General features: G+C 30.8%; 1 protein-coding gene across 1 annotated transcript in view; it reads right to left on the bottom strand.

Annotated features, from left to right (window-relative positions):
* Nucleotides 1-905: 905 nt before the first annotated feature.
* Smp_076500 (dystrophin-like protein) overlaps nt 906-26,370 on the bottom strand; it is a gene marked incomplete at both ends in the record, with an annotated part of 71,832 nt that continues 46,367 nt past the window's right edge. The window contains 13 exons of the mRNA XM_018799087.1: nt 906-1,118; nt 4,191-4,581; nt 5,686-5,990; nt 6,511-7,044; nt 8,064-8,589; nt 10,763-10,947; nt 12,398-12,509; nt 13,681-13,895; nt 16,161-16,318; nt 17,951-18,036; nt 21,030-21,439; nt 23,161-23,519; nt 25,104-25,274. Coding sequence (XP_018646640.1) covers nt 906-1,118; nt 4,191-4,581; nt 5,686-5,990; nt 6,511-7,044; nt 8,064-8,589; nt 10,763-10,947; nt 12,398-12,509; nt 13,681-13,895; nt 16,161-16,318; nt 17,951-18,036; nt 21,030-21,439; nt 23,161-23,519; nt 25,104-25,274 — 3,665 coding nt within the window. The remainder of the gene's footprint in view (nt 1,119-4,190; nt 4,582-5,685; nt 5,991-6,510; nt 7,045-8,063; nt 8,590-10,762; nt 10,948-12,397; nt 12,510-13,680; nt 13,896-16,160; nt 16,319-17,950; nt 18,037-21,029; nt 21,440-23,160; nt 23,520-25,103; nt 25,275-26,370) is intronic.

The following is a 26,370-nucleotide window of genomic DNA, read 5'->3' as shown; positions in this document are numbered from 1 at the left end:
GCAATTTCAGAGAAATATTATTATGTTTCAATTATTGATTGGTTTAGATACACTTGTAAACTAAATGGTAACGATTATTCCCGTTAGTTTTGAAGGCTTGTTTCTATGTCTGCTGTTTAAACAAATTACTGGTGTAGGAATTCGCATCCTCCGTTTCGCCACAGATGTTTATGATCTCATACACACATAACTTTTAAATTGATACATTGTTGATTAGGTCTCAGTTTAAATTTTCAACATTTACCATACAAACATCAGCTAATAATGGTATTGAAGAACTACTGCATTACCTATTCATTTAGTAACTCTACGGTTAGTCCTTTGAAAAGGAAATTTCTCAGATTGCCTCTAAAAAAATGTTGGTAAGATATTTCACTACTTGAAAAGCAAAAAAGTAAGTAAAAAAATATAGAATCACTTTCTATCATGATTTGATGACTGGTAGTGACTGTAGCACTACGTGAACACTTTTTACCATTTCCATATGTTTTTTAACATGAAACCCTGAACATTCAATCAACAAGGCAGTAAAACTCAAGCGGATAGATCAAATTAATTAATGTATATATTTTCTAGTCTATTCTTTGAAAATGGGATGCATGCAAGGAAAAAGTAATGCGAATAACATTTAAAATCTTCTAGCCAGAAAGAGGGAGAGAAAGTGAATCCTCAGACTAAAGATAACCGATGTATTTCATAACTAGAGATAAACTTCAACAATAATCATTGTAGTAATACTTCTGCTTCGAATATAGTTTGTCAGGTAGGAATTAATTGTAACATTTTTTTATTGTTTGTTGGGAAAGTCTAATCATAACGAGTTCTGTGGTACTAAATAAAAATATTGTTATCACTATATCTGACACATAATCACATTTGAGTTTGCATCATTTAAAACAAAGAAACTACGAAACTATACCAGTGATGATATCGTCAGTCATACGATGTGGAAGTGGATGTTTAAGATTCTCTGAAGATCTTTCTGAATAAGATCTTTGTGCTACTTGTCTATTGGAATTATATTGTTGATTTGATTCCATAGGGGTCCCAATTAATTGACCAATAGTTTCTGAACAATTTTTAGAATTGTTTTTATTCATACCACCGGATGATGAACGCTACATGGATCAAAGAATATTAAAAACATGATAAAAAAACACCAGTTATGAATAATTTAGCATTTATCGTTCATAATTTAAAATAATCTATATTATTTTAATGTGTTTATATGATTATTTCAATAAAGATAGATTGTGATTGGCACGATTTCGTCTTACCTGGAACCGTTATTTGAACGTTTCTGAATCTCAGTGTTGACTATCCTAATAATAGCTTCATTTATCATGTGATGTATAATTAGTCACAAGGCTTCAAATGTGTCATGGTAGCAAGTGTTAGTAAACATAAATTTAGAACAACATACATAAGCGAACAGTATTGTTTTCGATTAGATCCTCACCAGGCTTTACTCTAACATACAGTAATATTTATATGCATATACGAGGTTGATATTAATTGCATGGCCATTGTGATCACCTACCACCCATTGATTAGAAATTTTAGGGTGTGATTAAAAAATTTACGAATTGGTGTTTGATGAACTTGTTTTTGAAAATGTTTGCTCAAATGGTAACACACAAACATTTTGTCACCTGTAATAATTTTTTAATTGGCTGTAAAATGTGCACCTTTGTAATCTGATTAGTTCAAATCGAAATAACATAAAGTGCTTTGATTGAATATGAGAATTTGCATTTTAACATTTGAATTTTATTTAGAATAAATAATAATTATATCTGACTGTTCCATCAGAGTTTTGATAAATATTTTAACTGAGGAAAAAAAAACATCAACTCCATTTCACTACCCTGATACACTCCTGTCAGTGAATGCACATAATGTCAACAGCAAATGTTTTTTAAATGCGCAGCCTGACCAAATTATTATCTGAATTTCTTTAATGTCATTTGTAAATGACATTGCAAACGTTACTTATTTAGAAAGTGTAGAATTATTTTTTCAAATCATCGGTTATCTTTGTTAAACATAATAGACGAACCATAAAAAAACTGTATGTACATTTACCGTTATATGTGAATATTATTCTTTTAATGTCAAGCTTGAAATAGCCAAACGTTACAAGAATAACCATTTTCGAATAGCATTTAAAATATTGGGTTGCATTAGATGTAAATGAACAAGCCTGCGTTTGACAAAATAAATTTCTATCTTACTTATACTACTTAAGACGAATAAGATCAACTGTATCAATTAACATTTAGGTATACTGACTTTTAATTTCAATGTAATGAATAAAACCCTACATTTATTTATCAAACGTCGAAATGAGAATTATCAGGTGTTCTACGGCCATTTCTCCAACATACAAATTTAAAATACGGCTCTATGGAAATGAGAATCTCTCACCGCATAATGGTAGAACGTAGCTCATTCATAAGTTCTGATGGTGCTCTTTAACGCTTCAAGTGATTGGAATGCTACGGGATACAATGTATTCAAAAATACGTTATCCGTTTCTGTGATAACGTGAGAAACAATAGCGCTTGTACTTCGTACGCTACTATCGTCCATGATGTGAAGAAAATGTGCTCTGTCGACAGGTATTGAAATTCTATACCAAGTTTGTGAAATAAGTAACCAATTATAAGGAATTTAAAACTAGTCATTTAATTGGACGAGACGGAATGATAAAAATTGGAAAATGGGATGAAAAAAATTTATTAAAAACAAAAATACAAAGATGGCCGTGCGTTAAATGATATTCCTGGAATAACATTCATAAGAGTTATAAGATTACGCAATAAGAAATGTTCAGATAATTGGACCATAAGAACCAAATTGAGAAAAAATGGTAGGAGGGGGTGAAGAAAAACAAACGAAGAAAAACTATGGAAACAATTTGATTAGGTTTCAAATTATTTTCACATTATTTTCTTTATTATCCTTGTCTACTCTTACCCCCAATTTCCAGTTTAGTTGACATTTTATTTTTATATATAACTGTTCTTAATAAGTATATGTATGATCAGATTATTCGAAATGTATTGCGCTAATATATCATCACATAGTTCTAATAATCTTCGTCTTCTTACTACACTATCAAAATTTATCAAAGGGACTAATTGCTTTAAATAATAATAATAAAGCAATTGGAATTGTTACAAGAATAGGCAATTTAATAATATCCGGAGAGATAAGTGACATAAGGAATCAATGTTCTTTACGGGAAAAAATATTTTTAAGCAAAGAATTAGCTTCGAAAGAAGACACTATCTTTTCTTTGATATTATATCAGCGATTGGGCAGCTTGAATGAACCCTACAGAATATACTTGTGATATAGACTGCTTATACTGACAGATATAAGTAGTATGTAGCAGCAATGGGAAGCGGAATGCCACTTGGCAGAAGATTGAATTGAAGAGATGAGGAAAGGGAACAGAGTGCATTTGGAATAATAAAATTGGAAGAATCTTGAAGAATGGTAAGGACAACTGATGAAGGATGTGAAAATAATGTAGTTAATGTATGATTTTTATATTTTACTAAACCACTGTGTGATTTGATCAAAGAGTAAACCTGTTTCTTCACCAAATCTTCGTTCACTACATACTTACATCCTTGTCAATAGGACTCAATGGCTACATCAGATATTTTACAAGATTATATGTAGTTGATCGATACATTCATAAAACTGAATGTAAATCTATAAATACACGGATGCGTTGTGAAAGAATTAGTTTTCTATAGTTGAGGAGAATTTTTGTCGATTTCTCATTAAATGCCAGACAGGAATATGAACCTAGATTACTTCTATGGGCAATTCCGTAAATACAGTGCAAAATCCATTTAAGTACATATACATTGTTTATAAATATATTGATATCATATCAAAATTATCAGAACATTGATAGGTAAACATATTCAATAAAGGTCCAGTTAACTAAGGGAAATCATTAGCTAGATACCAACAATCAGCATAAATGTAAATTTAGCCTACACTAGTTTTTTATTTAGAGTATGAAGAAATGTGATAACTAATTGTTATGTGTATCATTTCAGAACTTCTATATTTAAATTAGAGGTTTTAGTCTAATTCTAAACTAATTTATGACTAGTTTGATGGATTAATATAAATTTGTTCTTAAAAGATTTTTATGTGTATCTTACCTGACGTATGCTTACATTATTCTGATTGCCGATTGCTCCGTGAACAAATTCTCCTGTTGGATTTGTATTATGTAATGGAATGGGATCAGGTGCGGAATTTCCACTGACAAGATATTGTCGAAGACGTTGTAACTGTTGTTCTAGTTGTCGATTATGTTCTTCAAGCATTACCATTCTAGCTTCAAGACGTCCTTTATGTTCCCATAATAATCGGGATTCTTGATGTGGTTCATTGGCTACACCTCCAACCAAAATTGCTTCATTCATATGTCCTTGATATTTGTATGGTGCTGATGTCGATTCTGTGGTATACTGGTCAGCAGTATATCCAAGGTCAAGAGAAGGACTATTAGCCCGTCCAGGCAAATTTTGTGCTGATAAAGGTACAATACTTTAAAAGATGAAAAAAAAGTATAAAAATATACATTTTATTCAGCGAGAGAATGAAAGATAACAAATCCCCGTTACAAGACCAAATGAGGAGAAGGAAACGCCCAAGACAATAAACAGTGCCGACTAAAAAATAATTTTGTTTATCTACAACTTCAAATGCGGTAAATCTTTTTATTTCATAAATGATGTTAAATTGAAAAATACTAACTAGGGTATTATCAAAACGTTAGTCAGTTATATATTAAGACTTTAAAATATTATCCTAAAAATAAGATAATCTGTAAGTAGTCGATTATTTTATAAAACTAGAATTACATATTAGCACTAACTAACGTTTGTTTATGGACCACCTATTATCTTAAGATCGAATTATATGCCCTACTCATAATGTTTCTATTCAATAATATAAACGATTTCGACAGTACTGTGTTCAGTGAACTTGGAAGGTTACTTGTGTAAGTTTCCTTGTTGTCTATGATGATTTAACAAGACTTATCATCATTTCATAAAGTCATTAAATCATAAGTGAGTTAGGACCGTACATATATTGCATGAAACTGAAAGCTAGTATACTGCAAAGTAACTTTCGGTTATCACTGAAGAAGTTGACAACTTAATTCCAACAATAATATATAATTTTTATCTTAGATTCTGAGCTGTTACGAAAAAATATTTCAATGAAATAGGCTTGTATCAAAATGACTATATATGTAAAACTGGTTAATATGATTAGTACTGTGTAATCTACGCTAAACTTCCATAATAAATGAAAATAATATTAGCATTTAAACATTACCAGCTTCCAGCTGAAGAGGAAATTAGGAAAAGAACTTGGAAGTGGATAGGACATACATTAAGGAAATCACCAATGTGCATTAAAAGGCAATCCCTAACTTGGAATCCGGAAGGGAAGCGGAAAAGAGGAAGGCCAAAGAACACATTACGCTGGGAAATAGAAGCAGATATGAAAAGGATGAATAACAACTGGAAAAAAACTGGAAAGGAAGGCTCGGGACAGAATTGGATGGAGAATGATGGTGAGCGGCCTATGCTCCTCGACGAGGGGTAACAGTGTAAGTAAGTAATTTAGACATTAACTTACCCTGAATCCAATGGACTTGAAAAAATATGGCCACTATTAATCGGTATTGTTCTACGCGGCGAATTAGTTGGAGTTATAGTTTGTTGTATACTATTTACACGCCCTGTTTCTGTTGACTGGAATGGTTGAGGATATAACAAAGGATTTGGATGAGGTATTCTAGCATTGACACGTTGTTGTGAATACTGTATTCTATTCATTGTACCATACGATCCCGATATATTGGTTGGAGTTGTAGATCTTTGTCTTAAACGATCATATTCATACTGTAACGCACGATGTTCATCTTCAAGTGACCGAACAGTCTATTTTTTTAAAAACAAAAACAATTAAAAAGTAAAATTTAGGAAACCTAAAATACTCACCTAGTCATATTTATCTAATATTCAGTGAACAATAAACGAAAAAACAGCAGGAAAAACCTACATAGATTAGCTTTTAAGAGTAAACTGTACGCCTTCAGAGTATAACATTAGATTAAGAATCGTCTAGTTTGATACGCTTTCCGCATTAGGATATCGGTATAAGTTATCATTTCCTGGAATCATCCCACTTTATAAACCTTATATCAGAGAACACAATATTATCCAAATATCTCTTTTAGCTTGTAAACTATAACATAGGTGGAGTGTTCTGTTGACAAAATGCTTCTAATTATATATCGCTTCTTTATAAATCTACAAATCGCTATTTCGCTGTATGAACTAACTCAAAAGATCAATGTCAGTATAGAGTAAACTAACTAAATTTCATGTTTGTTATATGATTAAATATCGACCTATTTAACAAAAAAGAATTATTATTGCAATGTAATTAATAGGTTACCTGTTGCATTTGTCCATAGGGTTGTTGTTGTAGTTGTTGGATTGGGTAGTTTGTAAGATAGGTTGGGGGACGAGAAAGTATATTTGTGCTACCGTTATGTTTCCACATTGTTTCCTGGATCTCTGGTGGAGGTTGTGATCTAGCTCTTAGTGAAAATGTACGTTGAATATGACGTGCATAAATATCTGGAATAACTTCTTGACCCATAGAAGTTTGATAAGATGTTTGAGCTAAATGACCTGTTGGGCCAAATTGATTGTCAACACGTAAAGTACCATTTAAAGCACGTGGTGTCCATCCGGAAAAAGAACCACGTAGTGCAGGATTTCCAAAACCTAATGATGGGAAAGCTACTCCTCGATCAATTTGACGTCGGTCCAAACTAAGATGTCCACTAATAAACGGTTGTGTTTGTTCAACATCCATACCTGGAACATTCGTTGAAATACCATCTGATATGGTAGATCTTTCCATGATCATCGGACCAGTGGAACAAGACATTGATTGAAGTACTGATGTTTGTTGCAAATGAGGCTAAAGTGATAATACACATGAAACAAATCTATACACTTCTGCTTATAGTATTACAATCAGTTTGATACATTTCTTACTTAAACTCTTATTATTTGATCTTGTTTCAATTGATGAGTTCAGGATAACGGTTTTGATCTGATGCCTAACTTTACACAAACTCTAGTAGGAACTCTAGGAAGATATTTAAAATTTAAAATATCTGAAATTCTTACATTAAGCCATTTGTTTGCGATAGTTACTCTTACAGAAAGAAAAGATTGTTTGAAGAGTTTAAGGTGCACACACACTGTTAACACTTATGAGTTATACCAGATAACATATAGAAATAAATTTATTGTCACACTGAAGAATATTATGATTGAAGAAAATGAGGATATAAAGAGAAGTAAGGAATATCATACATTTTCTAAATTTATTGGTATGATAAAATGGACGGTGAAGTTTTTTAGATGTATAATTCATTCGCATACTCAAAATAAGGTGCCCATAACATTTCTTCCTCTGACCATATGAATTTGAAACAAAAGGAGAACTGATCAGTTTTCCTTGGAGTATCAATATATGTCAACAGGGAAGTATAATAATGATTTTCATAATCTATTCAAATTGTATAAGATTTACAGAAATCTTAGCTAATCTAAAAACGTTCTCTGTCAAAACTTGAACAATTCTCATTGAACAGTTTAGTTGAATCCAACTAAGAGTTATTTTTAGAGAGGCAATCATTAATTCAAAATTTTACTAATGTGATTGAGCTAATATTTCTTTTTATCTCCAATCCTTTGATACACGAATCCATCAACACTGTTATGAACAGTGACATTCCTACTGAAATACATTATTGAGTTAATGGATTATTAGCTTCACAGATTACAATTGCTTTGACTAGTACATGTATGTTAGCAGTGTAAACTATTATTTGTAAGACAATGGATTTAGCGTTTTGGTTAAATTAAAATATATATATATATATATTTCTCTTAAGAAAAGAATATGATTTTCAAAAATAATAATTTTACCAATTCAGGTTCGCTATATTGTCTTAATTCTTGACTATAACGTGCAATCAATTTATGTTCTTCATTATCACCATGATATTGTTGATTATTTACACGTTCATCAGTTGGCTTGTAACTACGATCAATGTCAGCTTTTAATCTTGAGTTCAACTGTATAGTTTGCGGTGACGGAGTTGTTGTTAACGGTGGTGGTGGTGTTGTAAATAAATTTGCATTTACATTTTTCTGTCTAGCCATTGATGATTGAGTATCAGATGATGCACGCGGCGGCATTGAATATTGATTTGAAGGCATAGCTACATTTGATAATGGTCTACAACTTGGAGTAGGACGCTGATTACTATCATCATTATTGTTGTAATTATTACTTGTCTCGTTTAGAAAATAATGTTGAGGTGATTGTGTATTTGATATTGAATTTCGATATGGACATTTCTGATCATTAACGAACGGAGTGTCTAAATTTTGATATTCTGCAAAATCAGAGAATGGATCTTGACTGTAAGTCGGCGCTGGACGAGGTTTACTATCAGTGAAAAAGAAATGTCAATGAAAGTTGAATGTTTTGTTGGTCATAATTAAAAAAATAGAACTTTTACAGCTTTTTCTAAGCTTCGTATTGATAATCAAGAACTTTTGGAAAAATCAATGTAGATGACTACAAAACGTATAATGATGAAAATGTCTGTAGCGAGCTATCAAAGCTGATTGCTATAAATATTCTTCACTGATAAAAACTCAAAATGGTAACTTCTTATAAATTCGAATACCACGGTATGAGATGGCTATTCATATCACTATACTATTTAAGTCAAAGTGCAGAAGAATTTTGAAACGTACTGAACAAAACATAATCTGGTTGTTTTCAAAATGCCAATCATTTAAGTTAATGTGGAAATAAACATCCTCTTTTCGATCTTCTAGAAAAGTGAAATATTTATCATTTTTGAACATTTTTTTCGTTCATCTGCTAGGTGATTACTTCATATAAGACCACGAATACCAATCACAATTTATTTCTGTAATTTAAAGTTATCTAAATATGTCTCTTACGAACAATCTACTGTAACGCATCCAAACTTGTCCGGAAAAAGCAAATTAAATGAGAGTTGCAGCTTAAAAAATAATCCTCAGTAAAGACCATGTTTTTGTATGTATAACTCACTCTCTGAATGAATGAAAAAAATGCCCGGAAATGTTTAGTACCGAAAATATAGCGAACACTGAGAAACGAATGGACTACAAATTTACATACACCTATCCTATCGATCAACATAGTATTTCTGTTTTTTAAGCTTATATTTCTTGTGAAAAAGAACTCAAAAAACAATTCACATTCATTGAGATTATCAAAGTGAACTTGAATATAAACATACTAGTTTCAATATTACTCTCTAGTAAACGATTTTGTAACATATTATATGCTGGATAACATTTAGAACACAAAATATACTACAAATTATTAAATCAAAATATTTAGACAACCCGAAGATTGGTTATGATTCCAAGACTTCTTGATTTTACAATCAAATGTGATTTTTCTGACTGAACGGTTTACATTCCTTGTGATGTGCAGAGGTTTTACAATATACATCCCTGTGCAAATCTATACTTGTCTGAACAAGTAAAATGTCTGACAAGTAAATGTGTCAATTTTAATCCCATTAATTATATTTCATTTATTTTAATATGATCAGTTATTAATTATTATACATTTACATTTTTATAGACGTGTGAATGCATGTATGCTTGTTTACATACTTATTGCATTAAATATATGAACGATATGTAAACCTGTTCAGTAATCTACAAATTGAGTTTGGATGCCAGATGAGACACACATATCGAACGATAAATTCACTTCCTTCCCTCACGGATGGTTTGTTTGATGACTAATATTTCTTAAGTATATAGTGAAAACATTTTATACTGAAATTTTTAATATCTCAATGTTATCTGATTTGGTTATACAATAGAAGTAGTCTAAGATATATGCAAATTCAACGAGTCAACTATCTATGGAATGTGGGTTCAATGAAGAAGGATCGAATAATTGCTTTCCTTTCTTTTTGAAACATTATTTTATGCCACAATGTTACATGGTCCCATGTTCTACAAATAATACATCTCTTTTTCTAGATCGTGATATATTAATAAAGTGATCGCTAGTAAAGATTCATTAAATCAAAACGAAGTAACATCCTAACCTCACCATTTTTTTTCAAAGATTTATGATTAACTTTTACTCATTCATTACGTTTTCTGTTTACTTACGATACTCAAATAATTAACTCATATAGAGTAAATTTGAAAAGAATCTGGTCACTCTGTATTTCTGTGTCGTAAAAATCACTGAACCTTATACTAAATTGGAGCAATATAATTACGACTTATAGATCGACTGTTTCAAACAAAGAAAAGTTGTCATAAACCATTTTATTTTCTACTTCTTTAAGTTTAATAGACGAAATTACAAAATACACTGAAATATTAGATCTTATATTAGTATTGATTATGAACGGAATCATTTGTGTGTAGGATTAGTTCACAGCGCAGAATTCTCTTGGATTAATGCTTAAGATTGAACATGTTATAGAATATATACTAGCAATAAAAAAAATTTTCATAAACATTATAATTCAGAAAATAATAATATTAGGAGTTAAAAAAACAAACAGTATTATTCAAATAAGACATACTCTTCATCAAAACTATTCAAACTATTACGTTTACATCTTGTACGACTTGTACTGGATCGTCTGACTTTTTGACCATTTGTATTATTAATTTTACGACGTTCATTTTCATCATTTAATCGATCTCTAGATCGAAAACGATTTCTTACAATTCGTGTAAAATCTTTAAATGAATCTGTAGATGTAGACTATAAATGATGATGTTAAATGTTTTGTTTTGTTTAAACAGATTGTTTATTGATACGGAAGATAGTTAGGGGTAAAAGAAAAAGACAAAACAAAATCCAAGTTAATATCTTAATTTTTAAAAAAAGAGTATCATGTTTAGTATATAGAAAATGAAATGCTGAAAATCTTTATAAGTTTATTGTATTTTCCCAACTATAATAATAATAATAATAATTACAATGAACCAAGTCAATACAGTTTCTTATCACTGAGTATTGCTATACACGTTATTAAGTCAAATCATATTGTACTTAATACTTAGAGATTACATCATGAATGTTGAACAACCGTGAATTGTAAATAATTTGAATGAAGTGTTTGAAGTTCACAGTATAGTGTGTTTACTGTTGACCGATTTATTAGGAGGATGTGTTATCCTCATTGAATGTCATTCTCCTCATGATTTTAAATGATCATATTTATTATAATTGTTTAGTTTTAACTACAGTTAGCTTCCAGCGTAATACTTTCGTTCATCTTATTATTATACTGAACTAGACCAATCATTCCTTCATGGAGGCAAATTACTTGTTTACACACCGGAATACACTTCTAAATTGCATAAATATAAGTTGAGTATTAAGGACTTATTCACAGATATTGAAATGTGGTTTTCTGAATCTCCTTGATTTACTGACTCAGAAAAATGCTATTCATATCAAATAAATAGATTCTAAAAACCTAAGCTTTCTCATAGTTCGAACTAAGGAAAGATCATACTTATACAACTGAAATTTATTCAGATATAACCTTGACTTTTATCCAGTGTTTATATGTGTAACAGTTTAGAAGAAAAATTGAGAAAACAAAAGAAATTTTTTTGAAGTAATAAGACTTGAGTTAGTTATTCTCTTTGGTGACTTGTGATAATAATATTTCTTAAAATCTTTCTCTATTGTTTTACATTAATGAATGATTTTTAAACGAATCATTTGATTATCATAACATATCTGTATTTCGTTCACATTAGAAAATAGGATTAAATGTAGAGAGGATGATGTGAAAATTGATGATGATGAAAATTGCGCTTATTTTTTATTTGTATTTGCTCTATACTACTTTTTTGTATCAAACCTGTGGTCTATTAAGATTGGACAATAGGAGATGAATTATTTTTTTGTGAATGATATATATATATATCTGAGTCCTATAGGAGTTTTACTACTACTAGAATATTTCAGTGATAAGTTTCCTGACTGAGGATAGAGTGATTCACTAAACAGAAATCGGTTATCTGAAGGATTGTACATTCTTTTCAAATTAACGCAATTAACGTTAAAAATTTCTACTTGTGACCTAAAGCTGTAAAAAAAGTAAGAGATAAAATCTTAAATAGAAGGTGAAGAAACTAAAACTGAAAGCTTCTAATCATCTAAATGGAAAAAAACAAAGAAATAAAAATTAACTTACATGACTACAATACTCTTGCATTGGATGCGTAAGCTTATGATTTCGAGATGTTCTTCCAGCGAAAAAGCATTGCTGACACATGTCAAAATTTAGACAACGTAGACAACGATATCTAAAAATTATGGAAACAGACAGGAAATATTCAAAAAAATTAAGAATTCTAATGATTGCTCCGAATATTACTATGGGTTGTACTTAAAGAAATAATACAAATAATATGATGGCTATGTGTTCCCTTTTCAATATCAAATTCTTATATATGAAATGTTCATATTCAAGTTTTTACATGTGATTTAATTAATGTATTATTATTATTAGTAGTAGTAGCAGTAGTAGTATGGTGTGTGCTACTGATGTCGACAGATATAAGTAGTATGCATCACCAGTCGAAAGTAGAATGCCTGACGGCAAAAGGTTGAGAAAATTGAAGAGAAGAGAATGAGAACAGAAAGTGATTGGTATCGGAACGAAGGAACAACAAAGTCTGAGACACTTGATGAATATTTCGTAAATGAAGTATTTACTGTATAGTTCTCAGATTTTACCAAGATATTCTTCAATGTACTAAAACACATCTGATTGTTCCCACTGTTGTTCTCGTGGTAGCCCTAAGTTGATTTTCTTCTAGTGGGTAATATTTGATTTGATTAGCTTACCAAAAATTCGATGACTTCTATTAACATTATATAAGTACTCTTGTATAAAGTATTAAAAATCACTAGTGTTACGAATTATATTATACAGCCTTCTGAGTTAACTACACGAAACGTGCTCAATTATTTGGTAAAGTAAGCGTATATTATGGTACATCTATCAAATTATGACTGTAAATATATTATGAGAAACATTTGGATGTCATCTTCAAAATCGTAATCCATATTACAGCTTCTTTGATGACAACAAAGTAACTGATTCAGTGTTTTTGTTATATGTTTAGCACACATTAAAATTCTACCCTGAGAGTCTTTTATTTTGCCGCGATTAAGGATACTTTAGGTTGATTGACTTAGGAGAGTTTTAACATGTTATTTTCAAGGACATTATGAATATATTTACACATAATAATGGTTTGCCAAATGAATCTTCTAAAATGAAGATTTGACTTTACACTTCAGATTAATTGATGTCAAGGTATTAGTGACTAAAGGAGATTATCTACGTTCATTGTTGAAATCAGTAGGTCAAAACACGTCAGTATAATAGTTTAGTTAGAACATTAAGAAATTAGTAATTCCTACAGAAAAAATTCAGCTTTGTTATAAAACTAAAAAACACATACATACCTTAGTCCAATAAGAGGTTGATTATGGCATACAGTACAACGTATGTGATGAATTACTTGCTCAGATAAAGCAAGACGATGTAATAATGGTAACCATGTTAACATTTGTGGATTTAAACGAAGCCATGTCAAGAAATGAACAATCCTCGCTGACGGTTTAGAATGATATGTTAAAGTTCCATCTATTTTATCCGAATGCTTTGAAATTTCAAGGACCTGAAACAGTAGAATTTGAACAAAATATGAAGAAGTTTCAGATAAAGTTTATAGTTTACAGAGAAACTGCATTTATACTTGATTGTGCTTGCTCATATAATATAGCTTATTACTAAACATTATTTGTTCGCCTACTGTAGTATATTATCGTATCTATTAGACTACCTGACCAGTTATTACAGAAAACAGTTAAATATTAAACTGTAGTTGTTTAGTTAATTTCCAGATCTGATAATGTTGTCAAACTTGATAGAGAAACAATTGACAAACAAGAGATAATCCAGTTTATGGAGTGATCCTAATATTTTGATGAATTGTAGATAAAAACAATTGACTGGGAAAAAATATCCGAAGAGTGTTGTGATAGAATCACAATCCTTTAGATCATTTGCTACAAGGGTATGTAAACCTTTCAAGTTCTATTATTCATCAAACTGAATGCCATCTAAACCTTTTCTCTAAATTGAAATATTTGTAATGAAGCAAATGGTCAAAAATGTCACTCAACCGGTCAGTCAGACATACGCAACGTAGAACCTGACCTTCCTTATAAACTGGGATGATCGGCGACTGGTACCAATCAGATAAGATAACGTCCGGTCTCCAGATTCTAGCTAAGATCTCAGTTAGTCTGCACCACAATTCCTAAAGATTTCCGGAGTTAATCCTTCACTTTAGATTACCTATAGTCTTTTCAGTTTTCATTAGAGTTGAGGGGTTTACGTTTAATTGCCATTTAGGTGCTTGGAAGTAGTGAGTATGCGAAGGCCGGTTGAACTTTTCCCTAAAATGTTCTGCTCATTGATGCAGCCTCTCGAATTAAGAGTGAATAATAGTCCCCTTTTTTCAGAAATAGTTTTCTTAACACCCGGATTTATAAGACTTGTTTCTTTGATAAGTTTGAATAATTGTATACTGTAACCTTTTGCTGCTACCTTTACCATATGTTTTGCTAGCGCTGACCTGCACTCCTCACGATCATTGTGTAGGCATTTTATTAGTCTAATCTTAGGCCGCCTCCCCTTTTCATCATTATATGAATATAATGTTAAATTTTTCCGTGTAAATTTATCTATCTATAGCTTAGATAGTAAAGTTTAGTTTCAAATGTCAAAAGATTATCTTCAGTTGGAAAAATCATATTTAATACAAAGGTTACGATTTAAGTTGAGAAAAGTATTTATCATAACTTGGTATAACAAATGATCTACTAGTGAATTGGAGCATTAGAAAAATAAAATTAAGGGTTTTGTGTAAGTTACACCAATCTTTGAAACCCAGGTTCATTAGAGAACAATCAGCTGCATTATAAGTAAAGATGGATAGTGGCTAGCAGTGGAATCCAGGACGCGCGTTTCATCCTATTTGGGACTCGTAGGCTGTGCACAGTACGCACAGATGTCTATAAGAGACTGACCGGTTGCAGTCCTAAACATCAATGCGACGATTCAAACAAACAATACTAAGTGAATTTAATCAGCTGTATTATATGTAAGGAATTCGTTATTTTCTTTTATGAAAGAACTAATGAAAAAGTTTAGAATGTAAGACTACTTAGAAATAGGTTAGAACAATTCTATATTCATACAGTTCGTCTATACTATGATTATGATTCAGGATTATCCAATGGAAGTCATCTTCCAAATCAAACTTTATTTTTTCCTAATTGTCCTTAGCGTTATTCATAATAAAATAATAAAAAAGTGAAAAAACAAACAAATCAAACTGAACAGTTGTTTTATCACAATTCTGAACTTTTCAACATGTTACACCATTCATTTTCCACTACATCTATTGATTTATTAAAGTTAATACTGAAGAGAATAAACAGTATTATTCTAAATGTAAAACGTTTTGATATTAGAAATTATCGACTACTTATTTTTTGATAAGTAACCAAACTATGAAGTACTATTTACAAAATATGTATGGTTTTCAAAGAAGGTTTGAAGGTCTGTTAAAATTTGATACTAAGATGAAATCTTAAACCATTGATTTCTGGATTTCTTCATTATTTCACAGAATACTACACTCTGGGAAAAGACTCATCAATGTTTAGTAGATAAGGAAGAAAAAGGAAACATATTACATCTAATCTATTGTTTTATTGTTGTTAGATAGTTGAAGTATAGTTTACACGGAGCTAGAGGGAAACATTTTTTCTTCTCAGTAATTTTAACAAATTTATAATGACCATAATTGAAAAGCTAAACGTTACTGATAAAAACTAATCATATTTCCATTGGAAAGTGTTTGATCACATACTTGTTGAAAACACGTTTTTACATATTGATTAAAATCTTCATTTCCAAACTGTCCAGTTTCACCAAGATTACGTGGAATAAGTACACATTCATACAATAGAGCACCTAATCGTTGCTCATCTACACAACCATCACGATCAGATATCAGACTGAATAGATCTATGAAGTGAAAAATTAAAAGTTAAGTACATCTGTTGTCAAGAGGTTTTCGTGCCAACATGCGTTGTCGAAAAAAATTAAGTGAGGTTTGTCTCATTTCTTTTATTTGGAAGTGATCCGCATAAAATTTATCTAATACTGGGTCTAAATACGTTAGTTATGTGGAACGCACATGGTCATCAATTGATTTGCTGCTAGGTGGTTGGTGATAGAATGAGAAAATCATGGATCTAGGTGTCAGTCGGCACTGGTCACAAGTTGTACCCGAAACCCTAAGGTAACTGACGTTTTCCATAAGACTAAATCGTTCTTAACACAGCTTCACAAAGAAGAACGCTATGACAAAGCTTTTAATACTTATAAGGACATCTTGAAGTTTGTTCTAAACGATGAACCTTTTAGTCTAATACATTTACTGGAAATACTGAATTTGCTTAGTATAGGGGTTAATCTGAGTTCAAAAACCTTAATAGATAGTTCGAAAAAACTATGATTTGACACAAAGTACCTTATTATGTTAGTTACTGTGATTTAATAATGCTGTTTAGTTTGTGTTTACATCATATAAAATTTTAATGTAATAAATATTAATTTCATGATTTTTCCATTTGTGTAATTTCAACTTATCAGTAACCTAGTTGTAGTAGAGAAAGGTCGTTGTGAAAAAGTCAAATCTGTCATCTCTGTTTATGAAAACATGATTGGTGAAGATGATATATTGACTACAAATGTAATATTGGTTCCGAATTAGTAAATTTTTACTATGGACCACCTAGAAATTAAAAGAGTTTATTTTATAAAATTATTGAGTAAGTTGTACACAATATATGAAACTACTTCGTCTCAGTAATCTTATCCATCCGATGCCATATTATCAACTGAATGATTTCAACAAATTAATAATCTGAGTAAAATATTAACAATTTAAGTAGTATAATACTTGTTCGATGAACTCATTTAATTTATGCATACAGTCTACAACTACTCTTGTTATACAACTTTTTGATAATATAGAGTACTCATTGTAATATTGGTTTAAAGGAGATAATAAATATTTTAGAATAAAAAAAATAAAATTTTCAAATAAAATTTCCGACTAAATTTAAAAACTGTATTTTATTATCAATATGGGGATTTGTGGAGATTGTAGTATTTTCATAGCTGAATTCATGAGTTAATCTAACGTAGATCTGGAAGCACTGTATAACTATTCTAACTTCAATAAGTCCACAATGTTGCACGACCATCTTCCATTGCCTTCGATGGGTAACTGTCTCACACCTGAGACAGATCGAACTCCACTGGTCACGACTTCTCACCAGACATTGGGTGCCTGCTCAGTGGTCTAGAGGTCGAAAGTTCGTGAGCGAGATTGAAGGTCCTGGGTTAAAGTCCTGCATGCGGGAACGCGGATGTGCACTGCTGAAGAGTTTATTACTGGGACGAAGTGATCATCCATTGCTTCCAGGTTTTCGATGGTGGTCTAGCTTAGATCGACTGGTGGATTCAACCGTATTTTACTAATCAATTAATCTTGTTGATGTTGATTCCAAGTCGATTAAATGATTTACCAGAGCTTTGTTTGAAAATGTCTTCAAACAGAAATTAACCATGTGTCTGAATTGTACTTACATCTATATTTCTCATCTAAATTTGCCATTGACATTAAAGCCAACGCTACCTTGAACGAGAGAACACGAATGGTACCACATCGCATTCTGTAGAAAGATATGACGAAAAAATAAGTGTGAAATAAAACAGTATTACAAAAATAATGTCAAAATATTTCAGATAAAGAAATGAAGTTTTTGTTAGTTAAAGTTCGTTTTCTAGTACCGAATCGCTACGAAGAAGAACAAATAATTTTCAAGTTGACTTCTTACAGACAAACTTATTCATATGCAAGCGATCATAAAGGACAGAAAACATTAGGAATAAACTAATACATATCTTATTAATTCAGTTATATTTATTAATTAAACTAGTTCAGCCCAGTGGTATTGTAAAGTGTATCCATACTTAAATTTAATGATTAAACATTGTCAAGTATTTATGCTTTCAGTGTGTTCAAATACGATTGTTGATCAGATAAGTACATCATGTATAACGTACTGTATTTAAAGTACAGTTTTTGGTCATCATTTTTTTGTTATATGATAAATCCTCATCTATCTTCGTTACATACTTCTTTATAGCATACTAATCACAGTATTTCTTGTTCCAAGTACCAGTCTTCTTATAACAGTCAGTAAGCATCATTTTCCTCACAGTTACAACAAACGTAATCAATATTCGATTACCTCTAAATAATGTTACCAGTTTTTCATATTGAAGATGAAAAAGTATACTATATCATAGGTAAATGCTAACCAGAAGTAAGGAACTATACAGACTGTTTAGTTTCATCTATAGCATACTTTTTAACATGTTCACTGTTTTTGTACAAATAAATAACTGGTTCTGACAGATGAGAATATCTTTGAATTATGTATCATGTACTATTTAATTAAATTAGTCTCTAAAGATAATTATGAAAACCAGCAATTAAAAATTATGATGGTCATTAGTTCTTTTGATTCCAAATATGATATCTGGATAATATAGCTTTATTTAATGAAGTAAAAGAATTTATTCATCATTCGCAATTCTGTCAGATGAAATAACAGAATTCCTGGTGTTTGGAAAATTTAAATTATGGTTACTGAAACCTTTTGTTCATTATTCAAGATTAAATAGAAACTAAGAGAAGATTTGACATAACTTCAGATCGCCACCTAGTGGTTGCGAACATGAAACTGAAGCTAAAGAAGCACTGGAAAACTGGACAAACAGCATTACAAACGTTCAGTACAGCCTTACTTCGAGATACTGACAAATTTAACGACTATATTCAATTGGAATATATAACATTTAAACGACTATATATTCCATCGGTAGAGGAAAAAGCTGCAAGAGAAGGAAATATGAAACAACTATGTGATACAATGAAGAAACTAGCAGGGAAATATGGTAAACCAGAGAGACCGGTCAAGAGCGAAGATTGCATGCCAATCACTGAAATTTAGGAGCAGAAGAATAGATGATTAGAATACTTTGAGAAACTCTTGAATAGACCAGCTCCACTGAACCCACCAGACATCGAAGCAATACCTACAGACCTTCTTATAAATGTCACTCCACTGACGATCGAAGAAATGAGGATGGCTATCAGACAAATCAACAGTGGGAAGACAAAGTGGACAGGAGAACCCTATAGGAACTTCTTCGACACTATAGCGTACCTGAGAAAATCGTCAACATTATCCGGAATTCATACAATGGAATACACTGCGAAGTCGTGCATGGAAGGCAGTTGACAGACGCGTTTCAAGAGGGGATCGGAGTCAAACAAGGCTGTTTACTCTCTTTCTTTCTCTTTCTTCTGGTGGTTTGCTGTATCACGAACACCACATCTGAGGGAAAGCACGGAATACAATGGACAAGTTGGATGGAACTAGATGATTTAGACTTCTCAGATGACCTGGTTCATCTATCCCATACACGTGAGCAAATGCAAGTCTAGACAATTAGTGAGGCAGCAGCCTCTGCATCAATGGGTCTCAACTTACACAAGTTGAAGAAGCAAGATTCTCAAATACAATTTGGAGAGCACAAACCCAATCACAATTGATGGAGAAACCTTGTGAATAGGTGAAAACGTTCACGTACCTGGACAGCATCACTGATGAAAAAGGAGGATCCGATGCTACCTAAAGGTAAGGATTGAAAAAGCAAGGGCAGCATTTCTACAATTAAGGGACATATGGAACTCAAAACGCCTGCCAATCAATATCAAATTCAGAATCTTCAATACGAATGTCAAGACGGTTCTACTGTACGGAGCTGAAACGTAGAGAACTACTACAACTATCATCAAGTTGATACAAGTATTTGCAAACAATTGTCTACGCAAGATATTCAATGGTCGTTGGTCGAATACCATCAGCAACAACCTATTGTGGGAGAGAACAAACCAGCTTCCAGATGTAGGGGAAATTAGGAAAATACTCTGGAAGCGGATATGATATGCACTGCGGAAATCATGAAACTGCATCATGAGGCAAGCGCCAACTATAAATCCTGAAGGGAAAGAAAAAAGAGGAAGGCCGAAGAACACACTTCGCCGCTAATCGAAAAACGGAAATGAAGAGGATGAACAGCAACTGAAAAGAACTGGGAATGATTGTCCGGGACAGAGTTGGATGGAGCATGCTTGTGGGCGGCCTATGTTCCTCAACGAGGAATAACAGGCGCAAGTAAGTGTTTCATCAGTTTATCAAGCGAAATCATTTACTCTTTTACAGTCTATCATTATTGATTATGGTATTGTTAAAAATACTCTTATAATCAAACAAAATATTTGTCTTTGGAATGTGGAAATGAGCATTTTATTAATCATAATGCAATATGGTAAAGACTAAATAGTTTTATATCACTTGTAATAGATTTCAGTATTTGATTTATATATAATCACCATGGTGACAAGAGAATCTGATAATATTAAAAGGTCGCGTGATTTGGACATTTGTAAAAGAAGATTTGTTTGCCAGGTTAATGATAATTTTTTTATTCAACTTAAGGAATGTAATGTTATCTCAATCAGTTTAAATAATTATTTTTTACATAAAACACAAAACTATAGTACAAATAATGAGAATGAAATAACACTTACCGGTCATAAACATTTAATAACCAATTCAATATAAGATCAACACATACATTCACCGGACGTTTAATTGAACCAATTAGATAATGCTTTCTACGTCTCATTGTATTTCGTCGACCACGATTAATACTACTCATATCTTTATTGTTATTATAATTGTTAACTTGCATAATTGTGCATACAGGTAGACTAGAACTTCGATTATCTTCACTTAATGTATTTTCATTTTCTATTGTATGACTGCATGGATCACGAACAGGAGTTTTAGTCAATTTTCTACTATTTTCAGGTTCAGCTGATGGGGAAGAAAATAATGTTGATTTACTCGGGCGTGATGTTGAAGATGAACGTAGAAAACTTCCCATACAATTTCTTGAATGATTTTGAGATTCAATTGTACTTGATTTTAATTCACACTAAAAACATAAAATTATTATCAAGAAATTTGTTAAAATTATCATAAATTGATAAGTCATCGAATTCATAAAAAAATGATAATATTCTTCATTTAACACTGGACGTTGGATAAGTATGCATTTAGATGATCTTTATTTTATGATGTATTAACAATAAGAACAACACAATCAGTACCTGAATCTTATTGCAATCTAAAAATTTTGTTTTATACTATTTAAGAAATTTGTCCTGGATCTAGATGGGTTTTTTTTCTTTTTAATTTAACATTAGATCTCAATAATCATAATATCTAAACTTCAAAGTTTATTGGTTAGCAATAGTTATTGAAGACTGAAATTCTCTATTTCATAATACTATATCTTAGGCTACAATCATATATCAAAAGAAAATAGGATAGAATTATCAAAAAAAGACTTCTTTTTCTAGTAGGCTTTCAATAAGCTTAAAACGTAATAGTTAAACATTTTTAGCCCCAGCAACAATTTTTACTTGTTTTTCGATCGATTAAAATTAGATAACAGAAAACGAAAATACCACTAGATCTAGTTTATTTACTTCAAAGTTATTATTGAGAAAAAAAGAAGCAATTTATAACAAATTTGGAATTTGATATGTACTATAATAAAATGTAACCTGTTTTAATGAATATTTGAAAGAATTTACCCTGCCAAAACAGATTATATCATACCTATATCAATGTATTAGGCTGACTAGCATAGGAGTATGATGGAAAGAGATTAGTAATAATTAAAACAGAACATCGTACTAAATCATAAAGCACGTAATTGTTAGTCTGAAAACTATTTAGTCAAATTCGTAAGACAATGTTAGTTGGTTTTTTTACAGATGACTAACTCTGTATGTTAAGCACCAAATGTATCCAAGCGCTGTTGTGGAAAAAATTATCCTGAAGATTTAAGCAAAAGTATGATCATAGTCTGTATATTGCTTTCTTTGTATTCCTTTAGCGTAAATGAGATTCAATTATATTGGAATTCATGCGTCATATACCATTATACAATGAAACAATTCTTTGCTATAAGGTTAGTCAAAAAATGTTCTCTTATAAATATGAAAGGTATCTGATTATTATTGAAAAAAAACTTTCACATAGATTTTGAATATTAACAAGTTAAATGAATAGTGAAAACGAATTTGTTTTCTGTCGTACATACGCTCGGATAATCAAATATATGGTATTAAGTAGAAAGATTATTACTACCACTGATGTCATAGTGTTGTGTTGTCTACCTATATCCACATAAGTAGTATATGGTGATGGCCAGACGTAGAGTGTATTTTGGCAGAAGATCGATTAGGAAAGAATAGGAATGAAACGCAACCGATACGAAAGTGCTTGAACAATGAAATCAGAGAAGACGGACTGATATTTGCAGAAGGAACAGTTAAGATTGAAACAATTGATTGTTATTTTGCAAATTAACTGTTTACTGTATGGTTATCAGAATTTAGTGAGATAGTCTGTAATTTGTGCTTAAATACATTCAATTGTCTCCACCCGTGTTTTTGATCACTACAATAGACCTTTGAACGATATTCCATTTAATCAATGATGTCTTTATATATAATTATTTTTGTTCATTTTTATAATGATATTTATTCTACTTTAATTTGTCATTGATAGTCGGGAGTTTATCATTTTATTTACGTAAGTATATCTTTATAAAAAGTACCATATAATTTTAAAAACATAACTTACATCGGAAGGTCGTGAACCTGGTAGTGTTGAATAACGTTCATTAATACCATCCTTCAAGTTGGAATTAGAACCATGAGTGTTATTTAGACATGATTCATTTACTTTCGAATTATCTGCATCGACTCCAGAACTATGTCCATAAGAACTATCAGTTGTAGGTTTTTGATTATGATTATTTAATCCGTACAAAGTTCTTGTATGATTAAACAATTGAAGTAAATAATCAATAATTTGAGGTACACTGATCATACGATCAAATGGATCAGTTGTTTGTTGACCAAGCATAGGATTACTTAGTGTTTGTGAATGACCAATATGTTTCAAACATTCGGCAACAATCGAGATGCTTATCGAATCAACTAAGAATGAAATAATTGTAAAAACATGCCAAATAGATGAGTAGATACATTGCAACACAGACATATTTTTCAGCTTTCGTCACATATACACAAACAAAGGAAATATGACTAAAATGTGGAACACTTATTCAGCTCAATAAAAATTAAACTAACTACAATCTGAATTCACTTGATGTTGTTTGCTTGTATCTTCATATTGTTGTTTTGACTGCAATTGATCAGTCTCTTATTGGCATATGTGCATCCTGTATGGATTGCCTCGATATTACCTCAGGTCACAAGCATTATAGGCAATAATGGATGGCGGCAAGCAGTAGAATTCAGGACACGCGTTTCGTTTTATTTGGGACTCGTCAGCTTGATGTACCTGCATCTCAGATTTGATGTTCATTCCACAATGCAGGTGCAGCCAGCTGAGGAGTTTCAAATAGGATGAAATGCGTGTTCTGGATTCTACTGCTAGCCACTATCCATCTTTGCTTAATCAGATTCTGTTTTGATGAAATAAAACTATTTAATAGTTTCACTAGAGATACAAGATAAAAGTTTATTACCAAATACTCTTCATATTTACAGCTCTACGTATCAATATGAATGTAAATAATGTATAATTGAACATTGACAACATATAGGTTGACAGTTTTGCAAATTATTTATAATAATAATGAATTTAATTTATCCAATTACTTGACTTACTAGTAAGTAAATTGCTAATCAGCAAAAAGACTATCTTATTAAGCTTAAGTTTGATTCATATATTCAACTGTGTATATTTTAATTTTTAACATTATTTTTAATTCAATGTTATTATTGAGAAAAGTTGTGTGACACAAGTTATTGTCATGTTTTCATTTGATCTATACATAATTTTAGAATGTAATATAAACTACTTAAGAATAAGCAAAGATGGATGGTGGTTAGCAGTGGAATCCAGAATTCGCGTTCCATCCTATTTGAAGCTCGTCAGCTGGATTTACCTGCATCCCAGAGTTCACGTTCACTCCGGGACTGGAACCCACTACCGTTTGCTTCAAACACCATTGCATTATCCACTTAGCTACTGAGTCCTGATAGCCACTTGCTTGTGTAATGGGCTGAAGTTTAAATTCATATGGTATTGTATGAATAATTTATATAATGTAACAAAATTTACATTTATCTCAACATAAAAAGACATTATTGTGTTACATATAAATACCGTTAATAATATTTGTCATATTCTAACATCAAATGTAGGAAGATAAATGAAAGAAAACATTTTAGTAATTAAATAAAATGATATAAATTCGGGTTTTTGCAAATTCTTAGAATTTAACAAAATAAGTAACCTTTTTGTTAACAATAAGAGTGGTAACTTGGTAAATTTTTATTAACTTCTTTCAATATCCATTTATATGATTAGTTCAAAGAAATAGTCATAAAAAAGATGTTACGTAACGAAATGTTATCTTTTAAGCCATATATATATTGAATGACTTCTTAAATATTTTACAGACATTAATCGGTGACAAGATAATGATTTTAAGTAAACTGGTAATATTAACAATTATGTGGAATGAATAAAATACCAAGTGACTAACTTACAACATAATTCTTTTTGTAAACGCCGTAGTTTTAAACCAGTTCGATAGTCAGAGAATCGTACAGTATTAAACTGTTTCATAGATTTCATTAGATCACATAAAATTGGATGATCCCATTGAGTCTCCTGAGTTTCGTGACTAAAATTTGAAAATGAAAGAATCGATAATGTCACTGTTATTTAATTTAAATAGGTCGAAAAAATACCCTCGACCTAGGTTTTTTATTGTGAATATCAACACTAAGGTGAAGGTAGATGTATCTGATGAGTTTCAAATAGGAAGAAATACGCTTTCTATATTCGATTTCTAATCACATTGGAAAAAATATAATGATTATTGTATGTTGTTTAACCATACACTGAGATAGAAAAACGCATTTAAATTATTTAGGCTGAAAGTGACTATATCATTATGATGTATGCAGATTTCACTGAATTTATTGGGGAAGGTTACCTACAAATGAGAATATTATCTAAATAATCTTATATTAGTATGTACTTTGATTTTCTAAGATTCATTATAGAGATCTAAATTTAATAGGTATTTTTGTAAACCAAAAAATTGTTTTCCATTTGAGTTGAGTGATAGACAGCCAGTTATCCACTAAAATTATTCATTTAAATTACACAATAGTTAAAAGCAACTTGTGGATTAATCAACATTTAGTTTCCACTTGTATTACTAATTTCTACAGTAAAAAATATATAAATTCTAGAAGCTTCTACTTGTAAACAAGAAATATGATCATCTTGAAGTTAATTATATTAAAATTACCTAAACTTTCCTCTTTATTCTCCCATTTGTTCATATATTTTAAGCATTTTCGGAATTTATAAAAACTTTCGTCTGATGTTGATCGAATAGTTTCACAGTATTTGGTCGTCAAGTTGATGTAAGTTATTAAGGAGGAAGAATGTATTTCTAAAATCTCAGTGAATGAATTTGAATGAATTTGTATTTAATTTAAATTCATTCACTGAGATTCTACAAATACATTCTTCCTCATATAGGAATTGTTTTAATTAAAATCTAATTTTAATAATTCATAAAGCTATTATCATTTAATAGAATTGATTAGATAATCTTTTTGCATACTGAACTAAAAGCAAGGTTTATATTCAATTTCAATTATTCATTTTAAAGCATTACAAATAATGTAATATCAGAAATATTTTTTTTCAAACCAAAGCATTTTATCAGAAGAGGTTTAGTGGATATTATAGTAATTTAGATAGTTAAGATCATGAATCAATAGAAGCTAGACCATC

This window comes from Schistosoma mansoni (assembly GCF_000237925.1).
Source record: "Schistosoma mansoni, WGS project CABG00000000 data, supercontig 0149, strain Puerto Rico, whole genome shotgun sequence".
NCBI classification, from domain to species: domain Eukaryota; kingdom Metazoa; phylum Platyhelminthes; class Trematoda; order Strigeidida; family Schistosomatidae; genus Schistosoma; species Schistosoma mansoni.
The sequence above is the reverse complement of the archived record's forward strand: the minus strand, read 5'-3'. Positions and strand labels throughout refer to the sequence as shown.